Source organism: Adiantum capillus-veneris, chromosome 22 (assembly GCF_014529385.1).
Source record: "Adiantum capillus-veneris isolate H3 chromosome 22, ASM1452938v2, whole genome shotgun sequence".
Classification (NCBI taxonomy): domain Eukaryota; kingdom Viridiplantae; phylum Streptophyta; class Polypodiopsida; order Polypodiales; family Pteridaceae; genus Adiantum; species Adiantum capillus-veneris.
In genome coordinates this window covers 31,139,804-31,160,857 of record NC_140952.1, presented here as the reverse complement: position 1 = coordinate 31,160,857, position 21,054 = coordinate 31,139,804, and the positions used below count along the sequence as shown (strand labels likewise).

Here is a 21,054-nt window from a genome sequence, read left to right as displayed (position 1 = left end):
ATTTGCCAGGCGTGTTGCATCTTCTTCCTCCGTGACTCCGCATCTATCGTTGAGGGGGGGGGGGGGGGGGGGTGTTAGATTCTTCATCTCCAGATGCTTCGCACCCTGCCTATAGGCTTCACACACATCACATGCACTGGCCCTTGGTTGTGGGTTGGCCACCAGTACACCTGCTGGACAGGGATCTTCAGGCACATTTAGGGTTTTGCTCAGCACTTTGCAGGCTGGACCTATTCTGGTCCTTTTTCATTTTTTCCTCATTTATGGGTGTATTGTGCATTGTCATTGGGGCTTCTGGTCTGCCCTACCTACTCCCTATTCTCCTATATATAGGAGGGGAGGATGCACTATTCCATTCACATCTTGTACACAGCAGTTTATGCCATCTGGAGTTATTGGGGCTTGCCAGCCTTTTCCAACTGTCTCTTGTGTGTCCATCGCCACTCTCTCTCTCTCTCTCTCTCTCTCTCTCTCTCTCTCTCTCTCATGGCGGACACTTGCTGTTCTGATGGCGGGCACTTGCTGCTATGGTGAGGGCTTGCCACTACTGCCCCCACAGGCTTGCGCCCTTGTCCTACATGCTCGCGCACTCCAATTGGGTGCCCACAGGCTTGCGCCACTCCCCCCCCCCCAGCTCGCGCCAGCGCCACCCTCCCCAGGCCCCCACCTGGTCAGCAGCGGGCTCATTTTTGAGTACCTGCTGCATTTTTGACTGCTCACACCAAGCTTGGACAGGTCCAGCCCTACACGCAGGCCCTTTTCCAGGAATGCAGGTCCAGCCATACACACAGGAATTACACACAGGAATTCTGTGAGAAAGATACAATTTCTGCAATTTTTCACAGAAATTTTGCAATTCTTGCAACTTTTTCAGAAGTACAGAACAGGTGCTTTGTGCAAACCGACACCGAGACGGGCCCGACATGGCGAAAGGAGTGACCAAAGAAGAAATGGCCAAGATGGACAACAAACTCCACACCGCAATCAAAGAGAACAAGAAGTTGGTGGACTCCACCATCAACACTATCATCAACCGCCTCTCCAAGCTTGAGAAAGAGGTGGAAGCCTTGCATAAGGAAAAAGAAGAATGGACCAAGGAGAAAGAGACTAAAGAACAAGAGCACAAGAAGGAGACCGACAAGTGGAAAGGAACCCAAGAGGAATGGAAAAAGGAGAAGGAGGAAATGCAAGAACAAATGGCCATCCTCAAGGCCTCCATCGCTTCCCTCACCCCCGAAGAAGGGGAAATCAATAATGAAACCAAAGAGGCCATTAAAGAGGAGCTCACTAAAGCCCTCACCGAACGCTTGGAAGACACTCTCGAAGCAACGAAAGAGGGATGGGTAGAAGTGGTCAAGAAGAACATCAAGAAAGAAGCAAAAGGGGATGCACACAAAGAAGAAGCTCTCCTTGTACACACCACCCTCGAAGAGGAAAAAATGCGCCATGCCCGTCGCCTCAACATACGAGTCACCGGCATTGAAGAAGTGAAGGACTCCACCCCCGAGAAAGATGGCAAGACTTTATGTACCACTCTTGGATACAAAATAGAGGAATCAACCCCCTTCACCAAAGCTTGGCTAGCCGGCAAAGACCCCATCAAGAAGAGGCCTCTTATCCTCCAATTTTCATCGGAGGAAGCACGGACCCTTTTCATTCGAAAGAGGGTAATTTTACAAGGTCTCACGGGCCCCCCCATCTACCTAGATGATGACCTCACAAGGATGCAAGTAGAGCATAGAAGAGCATGCATGCCTCGGATACAACAAGCGCGCAAAGAAGGAAAACGGGCCTCCTATAGCGACGGTCGCATCATCATTGATGGCAAAGCCGTAGCATAGGGACTCGCGGCCTATGAGACACTATACGAGGAGATACACATGGCAGTTTGGAACTGCAATGGCTCTTTGTGGACACATCCAGGGAGACTAGAAGAGGTGATGCATGGTAGAGACATCATTCTCCTCACAGAGACACACGAGAGTTCAGAGAGAGGCCTACCCCGAGTACAGGATTACCAATGGGAGTCTACACACAGGAAGTGTACACAGCACAACACTTCTAGAGGATCTGGCGGAGTAGCAGTCCTCTACCGCCGCTCACTTCATAGCAGGATACAGATAGTAGCACGCGATCCAGAGGCACGCTACATGTGGATACGGATTGAGCTATCTGAGGAGCACATCCTCTACATCGCCGTATGCTACTTTGCGCCTAGTAGCTCCAGGTTTGCACAGACAGGTGGAGGGGAGACAGAGGAGGTACACACACACGGAGGAGAGGAGGAGGATGATACACACTCACCATATGCATGTCTTAGGGACGAGATCATGGAGTACTCTAGTCTGGGTGAAGTCTTCCTCACGGGGGATTTCAATGCCAGGACACAGAGTAGACAGTGTGATATTTAGGACTTCGACGACCCAGAGCTACTCTCCACTATGGAGGACACAGGGGCAGAGAGGATCTCTAATGATACCACCACACCCACACCATATGGGAGGCACCTACTTCGCTTGGGATGACAACACCGTCTCGTTATCTATAACGGGATGGCGCAATGGCCATCATTCGGCGGCCTGACTTGTATACCGCCATCAGTAGCCAACGGAGGTAGTACAGTGGACTACATCATTGGCTTCAAAGAGATAGCCCACCTACTCACATCCTTCACCATCCCACCATTGCCTATTGGGGCTGACCACGCATATCTCGCCCTCTCTCTCACTGGCTCACCCATCTCACATACACCACCTACATCCACACCATACACCACTATACACTTCACACATGAGCTAGCCCACGTTTACTCATCACATGTATATGAGGGGATCTACACTCTCGACCCAGACACACCACTCTCTACACTCACTAGCCAGCTCTCAGCAGTTCTACACACCTCAGCCCTCAGCTGCTTTCCACACACTACCCACAGTGGCCGACCCCCCCCCCCCCTCTGGGACGATGCCCCCGAATCGCTGGTACGACAGGGAGTGCAGAGATCTATACAGACAGCTACGGGCTCGACGAGCCTTAGAGGAGATTACTGAGAGCGAGGTCAGACGACAGATGAAGGCCATCACACGCCATAAACGGCGGGCCTTCGAGGAGGCACAGGAGCTTGAGCTATACCACCTTCTTATGAGTACAAACTGCGCCACAGCATGAAGGATTCTGAGAGAGCCACGCCCCACCACCCCCCTGGAGGACCCCCAGATTTGGCATGATTATGCCGAGCGCTTGTACCAGATACCTGGGCAACCACTGATCCCAGAGCCATCTGATCCTCGACCTACCACCTCGAATTTCTTTACATCTAGCATGGTGGATAGGGCCATCCGACGCCTTCAGCATGGCCGATCAGCAGATCACACTGGACTACAGAGTGAGCACTTGATATATGCAACAGACACTCTTTCCCCCTTGATAGCACGTCTCTTCAACCGTGCCTTGGTTGAGGGACTACCAGAGGAGTGGTTTATGCACACCATCGTGTCTATCCACAAGTCTGGCGACACCCTGGATCCAGGGAACTACAGGACTATCATGATTGGCCACACACTGGCCAAACTATATGGGGCTGTTCTTGAGGCAAATCTTAGCACGCATGCAGAGGCATCAGGGATACGAGCGTCAGGACAGGCAGGCTTTCGACGCACTTTCTCGACTATCGACCACATTTTCGTGCTTCGTTGCCTGATCGATGGAGCGAAAGCACGGAAGAGGAGACTCTACTGCTGCTTTGTGGATTTCCGCAAGGCCTTTGATACTATCCCTAGAGAGAGACTCTTCCAACGCCTTCAGGAGCTACAGATACCATCTGAGATGATATGGGCCATTCATTCTTTATACGCACAGGTCTCTGGTAGAGTGCGCTGCCCAGGTGGACTATCGGATTCCATTGCTAGCACTATTGGTGTGAAGCAAGGATGTCCCCTCTCCCCGACTCTATTTGGTCTCTACATCGACGAGATATCATATTACATTCTACGCGCAGGAGGGGCGGGATCAGACTTGGCAGGTATACCAGTACATATTATGCTTTATGCTGATGATATCATCCTAGTTTCTGAGACATAGGAGGGACTACAGAGCCACCTACGAGCCTTGGATGATTTCTGCACACATCGAGGGCTCACAGTGAACCTTGGCAAGACCAAGGTCATGATCTTTCACACCTCCAGGACAGTGCGGAGCCGAGCAGTACTCACAGCAATAGGCGGGTAGGTCGATGTGGTTGATTCATATGTATACCTGGGGGTGACTTTCACTGGCACCACTGGTAGATTTTCCATGGCACAGGCAGCCTGAGACCGGCTTACACGAGGATATGCAACGCTGGCCACCTTGGAGCACAGATGCCATCAGGCCCACTTCCAGGAGCCTCGCACCAAGGGGTGGCTTTTTGACACTCTAGTCACACCTGCCATGATGTATGCAGCTGCTGTATGGGCTCCAGGGCTATCCGCATCCCTATGGACACAGATAGAGCGCCCACAGATCATCATGAACTCCCGTTTGCTCCACAGCAAACCCTCAGTACCACATGATATCATCAAAGCAGAGCTAGCTACCCCACCGATGCTAGTAGAGGCTCTCTTTTAGACAGTTTGTTTCATACAGCGCATGCGAGAGCTCCCACCAAACAGACTCACCCGCAGAGCCTTTGAGGCATCGATACAGCTGCATCAGGAGGGGGACACGAGGGCATGGTACTCACAGGTCATAGAGTGGTTTACATCCCATGGCTTGAACATCACGGATCTGCCCCCTTTTCAGTATGATCCCGACTCCCCTCACATACGCCTCTCACACACCAAGAGGAATCGAGTTCTCAGACAGGATCTCTGGCAGCTATACATCAGGGAGACATGGATCACACCCAGAGAGCCTCTTCCCACGAAGAGGCAGTACTACAGAGACCACTTCCTCACTATTGTAGCAGATGGTTTCATCTAGAGACCGAGATACATGGATGTCTATATGCCACATAGAGCACGGGTCGCCATCGGACAGCTCAGAGTATCATCACATCAGCTAGAGATTGAGGCAGGGAGAGCGGCACGTCCCCAGAGCAGAGAGGATATGCAGACTTTGCACAGCAGAGGTTGAGAGCGAGGAGCATTACGTATGCAGATGTAGAGCATATGAGGAGATTAGAGGCAGATATCTGACCTTGTTTGCAAATCAGCCCACTCTACATCAGATCTTTGAGTCCAGAGACCAGCGACAGCTCGGCCGCTTCCTCATAGAGGCACAGCAGCATCGGGACTCCCTCCTCCAGGCAGCACTAGGGATGAGAGACGAGCGCCAGACACAGCTCACGGACTTTTTCTAGAGGACCATAGCAGCACCATCACTTTCGACCACCCAGAGAGGAGTGACTACAGCAGGCTGAGGAGGTCCGAGCTCGCAGACGTCCACGCACACATGGACGTAGGGCACCCCACCTACACCAGAGAGAGATCTAGCAGATCCAGGAGCACTATTACAGATCCTTGGAGGAGCGACGTACTCGGGCTTTTGTAGATCCGGCCGCCATCTTACGCGGATTGTCCGCACTCTACCCATCCATGCATCATGTATTACACCCTGATTATGGGACTGGATGGAGTTAGAGATAGGATAGCATCTCATGACTGTATTTACCCTAGCGTATAGGATTGTCCGCACTCGGTTGAGGAGGTCCGAGCTCGCAGACGCCCACGCACACATGGACGTAGGGCACCCCACCTACACCAGAGAGAGATCTAGGAGATCCAGGAGCACTATTACAGATCCTTGGAGGAGCGACGTACTCGGGCTTTTGTAGATCCAGCCGCCATCTTACGCGGATTGTCCGCACTCTACCCATCCATGCATCATGTATTACACCCTGATTATGGGACTGGATGGAGTTAGAGATAGGATAGCATCTCATGACTGTATTTACCCCAGCATATAGGATTGCATCTCTCCCCCAGTTTTTGGAGCTCCACCCCCACCCTCTTTGTATCACCTCCCCCCAGACATTACACAGGATAGTATACTTTTACTTTTGTACCCTTTTATCCTTTATGGATACACAGAGGACACCCACCTCATGTACTTTGATTTGTCTCATAGGCCGATTTCGGCCTCTTTATAGATGTTAAATAATCTTTCTTTCTTTCTTTATCTCTTCCGCTGCTCACTCTGACATACAAGGTGTCTAAATAATTGATCTCATACTATATATGTCCTCGTTTCTCCCATACTAGGTGTCAGTATGAAGTTCTCAATAAGCTAGGATAGTATAGAAATCTTGTTGGATGATGTATTGAAGAGTTCTCTCTCAAGTGAGATGGCTTGCTATGAAATTCTTGTGGCCTGGTTTTGATGGTGCATGTGATAAGTGTGCTCAACCCATAGTCTGATTTTCTCATGGGGAGAGGGGCCCTTCAAGGGCGTAATCAAGCTAATCATCCAGCCTATGTTTCTAAGGGATGGTATATCAATGTTTTTGGGTGGGGTTTGTAGGCGCTCGTGCCCCTTTCTCTCCTTTTATGTGTTGTACTATGGAGGCTTAATCTTCCTTGTGAATACGCAAGGGCTGGTTCTTTTGCAGAGGTTGCGTGTAATGTGAGTGATTTATGATGATAACTTAGGATGAGTGCTCAGTGTGTACTAAAAGGTTCCTTTTACTTCATGAGAGAGAGGTGCAATAAACCAGAGAGAGAGAGAGAGAGAGAGAGAGAGAGAGAGAGAGAGAGAGAGAGGAGACTAACACGACATGGAGTCTCAAACCCCCCTCCAAGGGCCCCCCTCTCTATTGCTAGAGAGGTATTTGCTTTAGATTGCACAAATGCTGAGACAATGGTCCTAGATGTTGAGATGCTAATGGGATATTGTTGTAGGTGCTTGGATCTATGAGGTTAAGGGCTGAAATGCAAAAACGCTTGTAGAACTGATGGAATCTGCTACCAGCGACGAGGCTATGGTTGATGTTGAGGGTGCTAATGACAATGATGAAGATGGGCTGAAAACTGAAAACGCTGGTGTATCTGAGGGATAGGACTGAAAACTGCTGATGTAGATGTTGATGATGGGCTGAAAAATGCTAGGGCTGATTGCTGATGGAAAAACTCTAGGCTGATGGGCTGATTCTATTGCTGATCGTAAGATGCCAGGTAATTGGTAGGCTGATGGGCGGCTGCCCATAGGGATAGTGCTGGTATTGTGTTCTGATGATTAGAATAGTAACCCTAGGGTCACCTTTATAGCAAAATAATCGTGGGTCAAGCAGGACAATTTGACCTTCCACGACTTGCTAAAATACTTCTAATAGGTCACTTATTAATAATTTAACACATCATTAATAAGAGGTTTCACAAACTGATGACGCGTCAAGCCACTGAAGACCTGACGGGTTAGGGCTCCTCGAGCCTAACCCTAGCCAACCTGTAGATCCCGACCGAGGGGCATAAACCCTAGCAGAAGCAGAAGAAGAAGAATAGGGAATTACCAACTCACAAATTCTTGTTGAGTGGCCAGGGGTTAGGATTATTAAATCCTAACCCAACCCCAACTTATGGGACCCCGGCGGATGGGACCTACAAATAAAACACAGATTGAAGACATTGCGTACAAACTGATGACATGGTAGGCAGGCTATACAGACATCCGGATCTTATGCTGACTGCCACGTGGCATTGCACGGACACCTCCGCAAAACAGGTTGACAGCTTGTACGGATTTCCGCGAAACGCATTGATTGCTGATGTGGTGTTGCTGTATAGATAGTCCCAAGAGGCGCTAGCTTTTGGAAGACCAGATGCTTTTAGACTATTTGCTTTTCATGTAAACTGCTTTTGAAGACCAAGGGCCCTTAAATATGAAATGTGGGCTCGCTCTCTGGCATTCTACCACGTATAGATGTAGAGTAGAGCCACATGTGTTGTATTGTGTTAAAGCAATATAAAGAAATACCAAAAGGAGCGCCATCATTGGGGCGAGTGCTCTCTTGGGGTGGAACTCCGCCATTCTGTGTCTCGTGTGCCGTGCATCTCATTGTTTTGAGGCGTCTAAAGTTTGTTAAGTCTGTTCTTTTCCGTTGGCACGTGGTGCCTATCCCTTTACAGTGGTATCAAAGCTTTAGTTGTGTGCTTTTCTGAAAGCATGCCAGTCCCTCCAAGAGCACCTAGAGCAAGATGGTGCTTTCAGATTTCACAAGAATTATATTTCGCTTTTCGAGAGAGAAAAATTCAAGGAAAGCTTTACAGTTTCTGCAGCAGTTTGACAACATCTATTCTATGGGGAACTACTCAGAAGAATCAAAGATCTTTAGAGCCACTGCTTTTTTTAGAGACAGTGTCATGTAGTAGTGGATGTCTCTAGCTACCAAGCCGCACACTCCAAGTACTGGGAAAGCTTTAGAGAAAATTTTTGCTTGAGGTTACATGACACCTTCGAAGTGCAACTTCTAGTAGAGTGGGGGTATTGTGAAATGCTTTCCACGAAACCTAACAGATTACAACTTGAAATTTCTAGACATCTATCATTATGTAATGTGCAGCGGAAGTGAATGATGGTGTATGGCTCAGAATGAGTGATCGGTGGGTGCTCAAGGTTCCTTTTACTGACGGGAAAGGGGGAGAGCCTTCCTTGACTTAATGAGAGAATGTGCAATGACCAAAACAAAGAGAGTGGAATGCAAACTGTGAGTAAGACTGCATGAGAGTGCTAGAGAGAGAGAGAGAGAGAGAGAGAGAGACGACACCAGATGGGGTCCCAAACCCCCCTCCAAGGGCCCCCCTCTCTATTGCTAGAGAGGTATTTGCTTTAGATTGCACAAAGTCTGGTACAATGCTTCTAGATTATGTGGTACTTGACGATGACGACGACGACAATGACAATGTCTGAAATCTGAAAACGCTAGGCCTTCTGTTGGGGATCTGCCGAAACTGCGATGCTACGGGGCTGATCTGCTGCCAGCGATGCGCCAAGGGCTGAAACTGAAAAACGCTAGCTGTTTGAGGCTGAATCTGCAAAATGCTGGCTGGTTTGTGCTAAAAACTGAAAACGCTAGGCTGATCTGGGTGTTGGGGTTGTGATGGCGAGGATCTCCAACAGTTGCTGCGGGTTCTCGCGAGGCTAAGGGCCGATCTTGAAAATGCTGGTTTAATGGGCTGAAAACGCAGGTCTTGCTGATGCAAAATGCGGGCCTTGCTAGTCTTGCCGAGGAGAAACGCTGTAGAGCCTGTTGTCATCGAACACTGTGCTCTCTCTGTCCCTTGGGCCTTCTCATGGCGCCCCCTGCCCTCCTTTTACATGTGCCAAGAGATGGGTCGAGCAGCCTCCTACAGCCTTCCACGATTTGGCATAAATTGTAAGGATTCTAGTTGCTAATCCTTCATTAATTACTTAAACTCATGATTGAATGTGTGATACAAGGGCTCCTTATATAGGAGACGAAGAGACACAAATGAAAAGACATGTCTCCTGGTGAAGAGACATGACTTTAGACGTAAAGACATATCCTTTCGGCGAAGAGCTGCAACCATTGGGCGAAGAGTCGCACCCATAGAGCGAAGGGGTGTGACCAATCGTCAAAGGAGTGTGGCTTTTGGCGAAAAGACACGTCTTTTGGGCAAAGGGGTGTGACCATCCAAGCGTAGGGGTTCTCCTTGGCATGGCACTTCGCATAGCTGCAACTAGGAGTAGATTTTAATACTGTTAACATAGTCACAATCGTGACATTCCCTCCCATTTAAAATGAGAGCCCGTGTCAAAGAAATGACTTCTGATGTTGATAGAATTCTTGAAAACAGCAGAGTGGTGTAAATCTAAAAGTACACAGGCCGTGCATGTCCAAGCACTTAGAGTAGCTGCATACCCTTTGATTGCACAACCCGGGTCGTCAGCATCAGTACCTAGTACCAAGCATGAGCATGTTCCACCGCATGGACCCAGTTTCCCCAAGTTGCATGTGAACCACCTCTCATGGCATTATTAATAATAAGTGACATCATTATTATTTATGTCACGATTGTGACTATGTTAACAATATTACATCTACTCCTAGTTGTAGATACGCGAAGTGCCATGCCAAGGAGAACCCCTATGCTTGGATGGTCACACCCCTTCGCCCAAAAGACGTATCTCTTCGCCAAAAGCCACACTCCTTCAATGACTGGTCACACCCCTTCGTTCTACGGGTGCGACTCTTTGCCCAATGGTTGCAGCTCTTCCCCGAAAGGATGTCTTTACGTCTAAAGTCATTTAGCAGTAAAAGCAAAAAGGTTTCGCAAGAAGCAAAGGTTCAAGACAAAGGTTTTCGATAACTCAAAGATTGAAGATTTTGAAAGATTCAATGCGTCACACAGGCCTAGGGCACTTCCTTGTACGACTAGTGTCTCCGGACTGGCCACCCATAGCATAGGTTATACCTTGTCTAGCCGCCCGAGTTTGGGGCCGGCCGTCCACTTGAGTTAGGCGTCCACCTTGGGCACTTATATATCATCGTACGGGTCTTTTGCTCTGGTAGTCATGGGGTCTGATCACCCCCTCTTCCCTGCATCAGCGTTTTGGTGTTGTGTCTATTGTCTCTCTCTCTCTCCTCTCCGCTCTCATGCTTCCGCACACGCGCACTCTCACACGTACAGGCTCACAAGGGCGTCATAACACTTCCTAGGCTACCTAAACCGTAGGAGTAGGAATAGCTTGTCCACATGCACATAGGGTTGGGTGTGCACGTGACACATTAGGTGTCTCGCCTCGATCTGATAACCTTGGTGGCCGAGTGTGATTGCTATATCATTGGAGTGCCATCACCACTACGGGAGCCCTGTTTGTCCAAGCCAGTTTCGACCATTCAAGAGCTTATGGACCATATTGCTTTCGGCTACAACCTCATGGAAGGAACCTAATCTGAATTTTGGTTGAGGTCTTCAGATGGAAAGCTGGTAGTCTTTTCAAGCTCGACTGACCCCTAGATACACAGAGAATGCTTTGTAAGTTTGATTTAGACACTTTTTGACCTTGTTTGAGAATCTATCTGAATATACTGTTTGAAATTTGTTTGAAATGGATTTTGTATGTTTTGAACTTGTATTGGTGCTGATTTGAGATTGTATGTTTCAACTTTAATGTTGGTTTCAATGACTTGTGATTTACTCCTCAGAGGAGTACTGAAGAGAAGAATTGATGCTTGATGATGCCTGCACATACTCATGGCCCGCACCCTTGTGGTTATTTGCGGGGGGGAGGGGATATTGAATGATTGAGTGGTGTTTTAACTCAACCACTCCGTGTCTCATGTGCTGTATATCACTTTCACTTTAGTTGTTTCTGGCAAGTGGTGCCTGTTCCGTTCAAGAGGTGCTTCATATGCACCTAGGCCAGGTACTAATGCTACTATATGGAAACACTCCCGAGTGTCTAGCAGACACTGGCGGTGCTCTTGTGCAATTAGAGGGCATGTAACTAATCTAAAGTGCTTAGACATGCACGTCCTACATAGAGGCTCACGAGGGTGTAAGGATTCTAGGTACTAATCCTTAATTAAGTAAAACTCGTGACTAAGACTTAAGAAATTTAAACCGAACTCATAAACAAGACTTAAAAGACTCTGTGTTGATTGATTGAATGACTGACTAAAAGTGAGTACAATAGGCTCCTAATATAGGAGACGAAGAGACACAAAATGAAAAGACACGTCTCTTGGTGAAGAGACATGACTTTAGATGGAAAAACGCATCCTTTCGGCGAATAGCTGTAACCATTGGGCGAAGAGTCGCACCCGTAGAGCGAAGGGGTGTGACCAGTCGTCGAAGGAGTGTGGCTTTTGGCGAAGAGGCACGTCTTTTGGGCAAAGGGGTGTGACCATCCAAGCATAGGGGTTCTCCTTGGCATGGCACTTCGCGTATCTGCAACTAGAAAGAGATGTAATATTGCAACATAGTCATAATCGTGACATTCCCTCCCTCTTTAAATAAAACCCAGGGTAGTTGAAGAAAACTCCGGGAGAAGGAAATGTATTATTGTTGTGCTTTTGTATCCAAAGCTCTTTCTGTTAAGTCCCATGTCACTGTTATTGACCATGACTATTTTGCCAAACTGCAACTTGTCTCATCTTTGTCAAAAGTATGAGTATCACATCTGCAACTTGATTATTGCCTTTGTCAAAGTCATTTGTAACTTCGAGCTTTGTCCAAGAAAAGATTGAATCTGTATCTGCTTCGAGTGAAATTATTGGTAAACTGACTTGAGTTTTCTGTTGAGTTATGACCACTGGTTGGAAATCTGTAAGGTATTCCATTGGTTTATCTGGAACAGTAAGATCCTCCTGAAGGGATGTCGTAGACTGAGACAGAGTAGTGTTTGGAGGTATTTCCATCTGTAAAGGTTTATCTGTGGAACAAATTGTGTCCAACGATTTAGTTGTAGCGAGACTAAAGTTGTGCTGCAAGAGTCTGTATTTGTTTTATCATTTGCATCGTTGAAGGCAAGGACTGGAGTCTTCAAGTTTGAAGAATTATCATTCACCATAGCATCTGGTACCTGTTTAGAGACAAAGACTGTATTCTGCAAGGGCGGTGACAAGGCAAATTTTCTTGCCTAGATCACGGCCAACGAAGGGTTTATGTGCTTGTCTGTTGTCACACAAGAACTGGAATCTTTTGAATCTTCAGCTTTCTCAGCAGATATTAAGGCTTCCAAGTGACAAGGGGGAGGTTGAGGAAGTTGTTGCCTCTTAGACCTCTAAAGGATCCTCTTGCACAAGGAAAGGATCAATAAATCTTCGACTTTACCACCATCAGATAAGAAAGACTTAAATGTAGGGCATGGCTCGCGAGGGGAAACTTGTCCATCATCGTGGCATTCACGACCGAGTACTCGACTAGGGTCGGATATATGTGCCACTAAGTCCATCCATCTTGATATGACTGATTTCTTTTTAAGATGAGATCCTTTGGAAGCTTCATGTTGCTGCTTCTATTGCTGATGATTCCAATAAGAAGTTTGCTACTTAGAATTGTAACTTTTCCAAGAATATTCATGCTGAGACTTTTGCTGCTCGCACGAAGGTACTTTGCGTCTAGTTGTCTCTGAGAAACCATGCTTTGGGTGAGAAAATTTCGGTTCCGAAGGCTTATGTTTGAGTGGTTCTTGCTGGTCGACCACTGAAGCGTCGGAAGAAGATGCATGTATTGTCCGAGAAGTTGTTGGTTGACTCAGAGAAGGGGTTTGCATTTGCGATCCAAGCGAGTGTGAATGGATGCGAGGTTTGATGAAATTGCTTCCATCAGTTTTTTTAAAATTGCTATCGGATCTTCGGTGATATAGTGTCAACGCCATCTTGTCTCCATCGCCGATTATGTAGCAATAGCTACTGGGAGAAGAGTGTGGGGAACCACCCAGGAACATCGGGAGCAAGCTTGGAAGAACACCTGTTTCCTGCTGAACTTCTCTTGTCTGCAAATCCGGTACCAAAGGGGTAGCGAATCCATGCTGTAGGTTAAGGGTCTCGAATCTGCTGCTCACAATGTCTTCGTACGCTGACTGGGTAATTGTGACTGATAGCACGAATGTGTTTGCTGGTCCCTGCTGCTTGTGATCACCCACGCTGAAGAAGGGTTATTGTGCTGCGGAGTAAGGGTGGGTAATCGCCAATATCTGAGAATGAGGGGGCTCGAATCTGCTACCCACGTTGGGGTGCAATTCGCGTACGCTGGTGTGCTAATTCAGAGTACATTCGTTGGTGCTTTTAAATTATGCCTCAAAGTGGCCAATGTCTTAAGAGCTTGGCCCAAACCTTTTAATGTGGCCCACTTAGTGTGAAATGTGCAATAGGCACAAGCAACGAAAGGGCAACATGCCTAGGCAGCCAGCGTGGGAGCCTGCTTGAACACCATGCGTAGGTGCAGAAAGAGGCAACGCTTCACCAAGGGGCACGTCCCTTCACCAAGAGGCACAGAGATGGGGTGCGATCGCCAACAAGGGGTGCGAAACTCTGGGCAGCCACCAGCAGGAAGAGGTGCCAAGAGGTGAGAGGGTGTGTCCCTTCAATGTTTGCTTCGGGAGCGGGTGAGGTTAAGTACGCCGGCTAGTATCCATCAGGAAAGCCCACCTTTCTTCTGCTTCCATATAACTCCGGGAAGGGGGGTAGAGTGTAGCGGCAAGGGTGAGAGGCTCACAACCTTCGGGTCCCGGAAAAAAATTTGCTCTGATACCACTGTAAGGATTCTAGGTACTAATCCTTAATTAAGTACTTAAACTCATGACTAAGACTTAAGAAACTTGAACTGAACTCATAAACAAGACTTAAAAGACTCTGTGTTGATTGATTGAATGACTGACTGAAACTGAGTACAATAGGCTCCTTATATAGGAGACGAAGAGACACAAAATGAAAAGACATGTCTCTTGGTGAAGAGACATGACTTTAGACGTAAAGACACATCCTTTCGGCGAAGAGCTGCAACCATTGGGCGAAGAGTCGCACCCGTAGAGCAAAGGGGTATGACCAATCGTCGAAGGAGTGTGGCTTGAGGCACATCTTTTGGGCAAAGGGGTGTGACCATCCAAGGGTAGGGGTTCTCCTTGGCATGGCACTTCGCGTATCTGCAACTAGAAAGAGATGTAATACTGCAACATAGTCGCAATCGTGACAGAGGGTGCCGGAACACTTCCTAGGCTGTCCTAAACCCTAGAAGTAGAAGTTAGCTTGTCCACATGCACATAAGGTTAGTTGTGCACGTGACATCCCCCCTTTTTAAGGTGAGGTACTCGTACTAAGTTGCATGCCTCTGTATAGTCCGTCCACAACTCTCGGAATCTGCAAAGAAATCTTCGCCGGTCTGCGTACTACAATACTTAAACTTTAAAAAGGACTGCAGTGCTTGCTTCTTTGAGTCGCAAGAGGGAAACGATGCAAAAACTAGTTTGCCTTGATTGCTTCATTATGACTTTTTTTAATCTAAAACTATCGACTCTGGTAAACCACAAAGGGAATACCAATGCTTGATGGACAATCGTGCTAATGCTTGTGCTATGACTATGTCGTGCCAAGGAATGAGCATGCAAAACTTATTGACACAATTTACAATGGTGAAACACTTGTATTGCTTGAATGCAATCTTTCTACTTTCTTAATGTGATCTTCATGCTTCTGTGCTCACCTATGAGTGAATCATGTGCATCATGCAATATGGCTTTCCTATGAGAATGTAGCACAATAAAAGAGACTATCACGAATGAGATGCTTCAAATCTAGAAACTAACTTTTCATGGGATCAAAAGATACTTCCTAAATGGGTATTGTGGATCTTGACTCAAGAGCCAAGATCCGTCCTTCATGACTAAATGAACCTGCAATTGGATTAGCTTTACTTAGGAACATAATCAATCAAACCACAAATTTGCTCAACATACTGGAACCATCTAGCTTGATGGTCACTCCAAGGGATACTCGATACAAACTGGAGCCACTTGAGGGCTCAATGATCCTTACAAATAATTGAATCTCTATAATACAAAAAATGCTTCTCATGCCTTAGAGAATGAATGAGAGAGAGAGAGAGAGAGAGAGAGAGAGAGAGAGAGAGAGAGGTTCCTTTTCATGCATGAAGTGATTCTTTTTTGTATGTGTAACTGTGTACTAAGATATGCTTCTCATGCTCTAGAGAATGAATGGGAGAGAGACATTGATTAATTCTTTTCTATACGTGTGACTGTGTACTAAGAGATGCTACTGGACTGCGTGTTTTATCCTCTTTCAAAACATGAGAGTGAGAGATTAATGCTAAAGATGGGATACTCTGCACACCGTGAATGACCACAGGAGAGGCACGTTCGAGAGTGATGGTGAGAGTATTTTCTGTCCAATTAACTTGTGGATCTATCTCATGGAACCACTTAATGCCAAAAATCATATCACAACCAGTGAGAGAAGAAACAACAAACTTGCGACGAAAACATGCGTGAGTCACACAAATTGGCACATTTAGACTGATGGAAGAGTGCATACTCAGAGAAAATCCAAAAACCACAATGGGATCTGTTGGAATAGGTTCTAAGCTCCAATCACATCATAAATACTCACACCGTGCACCATAACCCCTAATGAGAGACTCATCTGGATGATCATTAGAAACTTGGGGCGCATTATTGTTATGACACTAACTGAAGATCTGGGTTCTTTCTTAGGACAATCTCTTTTCATGTGACATTTAGTGTGACACTTACAACATTTTGCTTCTTTTCCATACTCGGTTCTTTCTTCGAAACTTAACCAACCTCCTATTATTCCTTGAGTAGATTTTTCATCAGGTGTTAACTTAGGGGTTTCTTGAGTTTTAGTCTTTCCTTTATTATCACTGTTAGGTGAAGAGTTCTGTGCTCTAGGTCTAGTGGAAGATTGAGAAGAAGAGAGACTGTGGTTCTTACCATTCTACTGATTCAGTTGGTTCTGCGGGATACTGGATGTCAGGTGCAGCGGGATTGAAATGGTGAAGATCTAGACTTTACACTTCCACAATCTTTACTTCTTTTTTTGCTTGAATGTGTGCTACTTAGCACGAACGATGGTTCCTTTCATTTCCTTGTAGAGAGAGAATGAGAGAGAGAGGTAGAGATGTGTAGAGGGAGAGAAGAGGAGAATGACACCTGATGGGGTCCCAACCAACCCTCTCAAGGGACCCCCACACCATTTGCGGATGTGGTATTTGCTTTTAATTGCATAAATGGAATGTACACACATGCAATACCTCAATGCAGACTCTACTAACTCGATGGGGAATGTTGCCGCATTAACTATTCAAGATGAAGCCCCTCTGGGGCGTTGGATCCGTCTCGATGAGGGGTTGCTAATGCGCGGGAGGAGCAAGAGCTGACCTAGCAGGTACCCAAATCCAAAGTATGACGACATTGTTTTGATTTCAGAGTCACCAGAGGGTTCACAGAGCCATTTGAGCACCCTTGATGAGTTTCGTACATACAGAGGATTGACAGTGCACCTTGGGAAGACCAAGGTCATGATCTTCCACACCTCCAGATCAGCCCAGCGAGCAGCCACTTTTACAGCAGCAAGAAGCCCAGTTGAGGTGATCACCTCCTACGTCTACCCGGGAGTCACTTTCGCTAGTAGACAGGGATCCTTCTCCATTTCACAGGCTGCCACTGACAGAAACACCAGAGGATATGCAGCTTTGGCCATGCTAGAGCGGAGATGTCATCAAGCCGAGCCCCGCACGAAGCGCTGGTTATTTAATACATTAGTCACCCCAGCCTTGATGTACGCAGTAACAGTGTGGGCTCCCGGATTGATAGATAGCCAGTGGGCGCGGATCGAGAGACCATAGGTATCTGGGGCTGATTTACGCTCCCGATGCGAGAGGAAACAAGGGCTGAAAACTGGCTGCAAAAACGCAGCTGATCTGTCGCATGAAGCAGGGCAGGGAAGCTCGTACTGTTGCAAATATTCATCCTACCAACGGATTGTGTTTGCGTTTTCATAGCAAAGCAGAGGTGGAAGGTCGATGAGCTCTACATCGGAGCTTTCATCTCGTCAAGAGGAGGCGGAAGGCTAAGCATGCAATTCATGTGCACCAATGTAGAGCTCTCCATATTTAGCTAACCTTCTTCTACTCGAGTATTGTTGAGGTCCGTAAGACTGCTTTGGCGAGACCAGAAATCACAGGATGTATCACATACGGAGTAGTATTGGAAGCATCTGAAGCAATTCTTCTGGATGTGTGGCAGCTGCTCTGGCTGTTCTCTGACAAATCTGATAGATCTTCAAACGCCCTGCTCTCATCCATGCTAGTGTAATCGCATAAGCTCGGACCGGACTCATGTCTGTAGCTTGTCGAAGTTTCTGCTTCTTTGGGGCCGGTTGTGATTCAGATTTCTGCTTCATGACTGTTGAAAGAAGGCCGTCTTCTATAACAAATTGTCAGGCTTCCGCCAGAGGCTGTTCCGATCTTCACTTTGTTGTATTCTTGTCGCATCCATATGTGCAGGTTAATACATGGCATCTCTAGAAAGAATATTTGAATTTAAGCTTGAATTTTACATTTTTGTATATTGATCCCTTAGTGAGCAGAACATTGTCTAGCTTCTCATGCTAATGCTTGTAGGCTCCAGGGTTGATATTTGAAGGGAAACTCACACTTTCACTCGTTAACGATGGGCAAAACACCCCAAAACGGGTGCCTAGTCAATATTATGTCCTTTCACTGATTATTCACATGGATGGGTATTTTTGCAGGCATTTCAAGTCAGAACTGATGGACTCTTCGTCGTCAATCGGCTCCTCTGCTGAAGAGGAGGTCTGCTTGAGAAAGAGCAACAAGCGAAAGAGTGGAAAACCCAATGAGGATATCATAAAGGGGGGAATTGATGGAATTCAGGAAGGCACCCTCATCCACCTCACCGGCTTGTCCTACTTGCCGCTCTTTAATGATTACATCAAAGCTTTCCCGGTATGCATAGTTTTTTGAAAATTTTGTGTGTGTGTGTGTGTGTGTGTGTGTGTGTGTGTGAGAGAGAGAGAGAGAGAGAGAGAGAGAGAGAGAGAGAGAGCATGTATGTGCATAAGCATAAGTGAGTGCTTGTGTCGAGACAGAAACAGAGAGAAAGGATACAAACTTGGGTGCAATCTCCCCCATGGAAGAGTGAGATTGTCCTAACCATCTTTGGACAGGTTATTGCTTTCTTTACAGGGACATGGTGTGGGCCTGCAAGAGAGATGAATGACTTAGTGATTGAGCTTTCTGACTATTACATCACACTCACCTTCATCAAAATAGATCTTCCACTTGAGAACCACAGTGAGATTTCTGTAAGTACATTGTTATTATTAATCATGTCTTTTCCTGTATTCCCGCCTTTGCAATTGATTCTCGACTTTTTCTCCTTCTTGGTGCAGAAATTCATGACACATTTTAACATCCGAGAATTACCCACATTTCTATTCTTCTATGAAGGAAAGCAAGTTTATAAGCTGGTGGGGGCATTTCCTGATGAACTTATCCACCTTACCCACCGTTTGTGCATGCGGCAAACGCTACTCCGTATCAAAGGGCTCAAGGCAGAAATTGCCAACTCAAAGGACCCATTTCACTTGCACAAGCTAAGAGAAGACTTAAGCAAGGCTGAGGCTGATGCAGGGCCAGAGCTAGAATTGTACAAATCCACAAGAGTGTTGGAAGTTGAAGAGAAAAAGAAAGTTGAAGATAAAAGATTTGATCATTAGAAACGGAGACTTGAACTCGGGTGGTCTTTAAGCTCCAGTATGAGCTCCTTGATGGTCAGAATCTTGCACCATCTGACTGGCTAATCTTTAGGAACAATCAGCTTCCAAAGATTGTGCAAACTTCATTTTTGTAACAGTAAATCTAAACCTCAATTTGTAAATTTTCTTATTTGTCTAGCAAAGTGTAATAACCCAGTAAGCTTGGGTCCAACATTGATCTCAAGTTCTTATTCTAATTGAATTTTAGACAATTGGGGTGTATTAAAACGATAATATTAGTCATCATTCTTATTATATGGAAAACCTAAGGACATTTTCACATATCCACCCAGCCGCATCTCGTCTGTCCGGGTGGCAGCATCCTGCCATCAATCCACAGTGCTCGGAGTAGAAAAACATGTTGTAGCTTTTAGAAGAGCGGCGTGCAATACCTGTAAAATCTCTCTCTCTCTCTCTCTCTCTCTCTCTCTCACAGACACACACACACTTTTTTTTGCAAATCAATTCCAGCTCTCAAAGCGAGGAAAACCCACCAAAAGGATCAGGTACAAGGGAAGGAACACGAGTGCTCGGCTGTACAAAATGGCTCACACACACCAAATCCCTTCTATAAATTTAACTTGTTGAAGGCACATACCCCAAGATAATGCATACAAAAGGGGGATCAAATCAGAGATAGTAATCTTAGAAGGGACAATGTACGATGAATTGAACTCAAGGCTAATTCTTACATTTCAGCCTCTAAGATCTCCTACGAGATATAATCTGATATCTTTGTTTGCCTCTCTTATTCTAACTCTTTCTACATAATTGTAATCTTTCGTGAAGAAAGAGTAGGCTAAAAACTCCTCTGTAGCATTCACCTCTCCTGCTCCCCTGCCTACTATCTCTATTCATGTACAATCTTCCATGTGCATCCACTACCAAATGAGTTGCTCCATCAAAGGCACACAAGGAAGCTATATGGGTTACTCATAAAATTGCAGAGGTTCCAATTTTGCATTGTGATAGTCATAGTGTTATCTACTTTCCATGTTCGAGCTTGTCAAGATCGCCAAAGTGATGTAGCCCCAAGGTTGATAATTCGAGGCTCACATTCGATGGGTGCCATGCACTCCTTCGTTGGGTAAGTTGTTCCCATGGTATGGCCACTAGTGGGTGTAAGGTGCAACAATATACAAGTGTAAATACATGGATATGTATAGAGTTCTCCCTACTTCCTTCCCCTATGTTGACGATGAAAAACAAGACTCACATAGATGAGATCGTGCAGATTCTTTAACAAAAGCTTTTCCCTCCAAAAAAATTGTTTTATCCTTCAAAAAGTTTGCACACTATCAAGTGCTTATAGGCATTGGAAACAAATAAAGGCTCCACATACCTTGTCTATATGTCCATAATTTTGCTTAGAGGCACATTGGCCTTTAAGTGGACGCCAAGTTCTGATCCCCTACTAACTTCTCTGTTGTTTCATTCTTAGTCAATACAACTAAATACGAATTGAAGAGTAGGTTTGGTGTAGGTCTCACTTCATGTGTGTGTGTATCACTTCCTTTAGCCACTCTTCCCACCGCTCAACTTTTCCATCACCCTCGTACACACCCTCTTGCAACTCTCCCTTTGCACATAGCTCCATCGGGTGTTCTCCCTATGCAAGTCTCCACACCAGCCATTCTCTTCGTGCAAGCTATGCAAAGGCCTTATGGATGTATTGGAGATTCCCATTTGTGCCCTCACCATAGGACATGTATAGCCAGGTATATATGCTTTGATGCCAAGATGGCAGTCTCTCGACAGTTTCTTTGAGCAATATATGCTAGTTTATGATGCCGTGTCAC

General features: G+C 46.3%; 2 protein-coding genes and 1 pseudogene across 2 annotated transcripts; all 3 read left to right on the top strand.

Annotated features, from left to right (window-relative positions):
- Window positions 1-923: 923 nt before the first annotated feature.
- On the top strand, window positions 924-1,841 carry LOC147429113 (uncharacterized). The gene has a single exon (XM_086494984.1). It carries the CDS (start codon window positions 924-926, stop codon window positions 1,839-1,841), a length of 918 nt encoding a protein of 305 aa, XP_086351110.1.
- Window positions 1,842-4,264: 2,423 nt separating this feature from the next.
- On the top strand, window positions 4,265-5,952 carry LOC147429112 (uncharacterized; annotated as a pseudogene).
- An 11,436-nt stretch (window positions 5,953-17,388) lies between these two features.
- On the top strand, window positions 17,389-19,489 carry LOC147429111 (uncharacterized). Its single transcript, XM_086495217.1, has 5 exons — window positions 17,389-17,487; window positions 17,593-17,786; window positions 18,230-18,443; window positions 18,665-18,802; window positions 18,890-19,489. The coding sequence occupies exons 1-5, from the start codon at window positions 17,404-17,406 to the stop codon at window positions 19,214-19,216; spliced, it is 957 nt and encodes a 318-aa protein (XP_086351343.1). The 5' UTR covers window positions 17,389-17,403; the 3' UTR covers window positions 19,217-19,489.
- The last annotated feature ends 1,565 nt before the right edge of the window (window positions 19,490-21,054 follow it).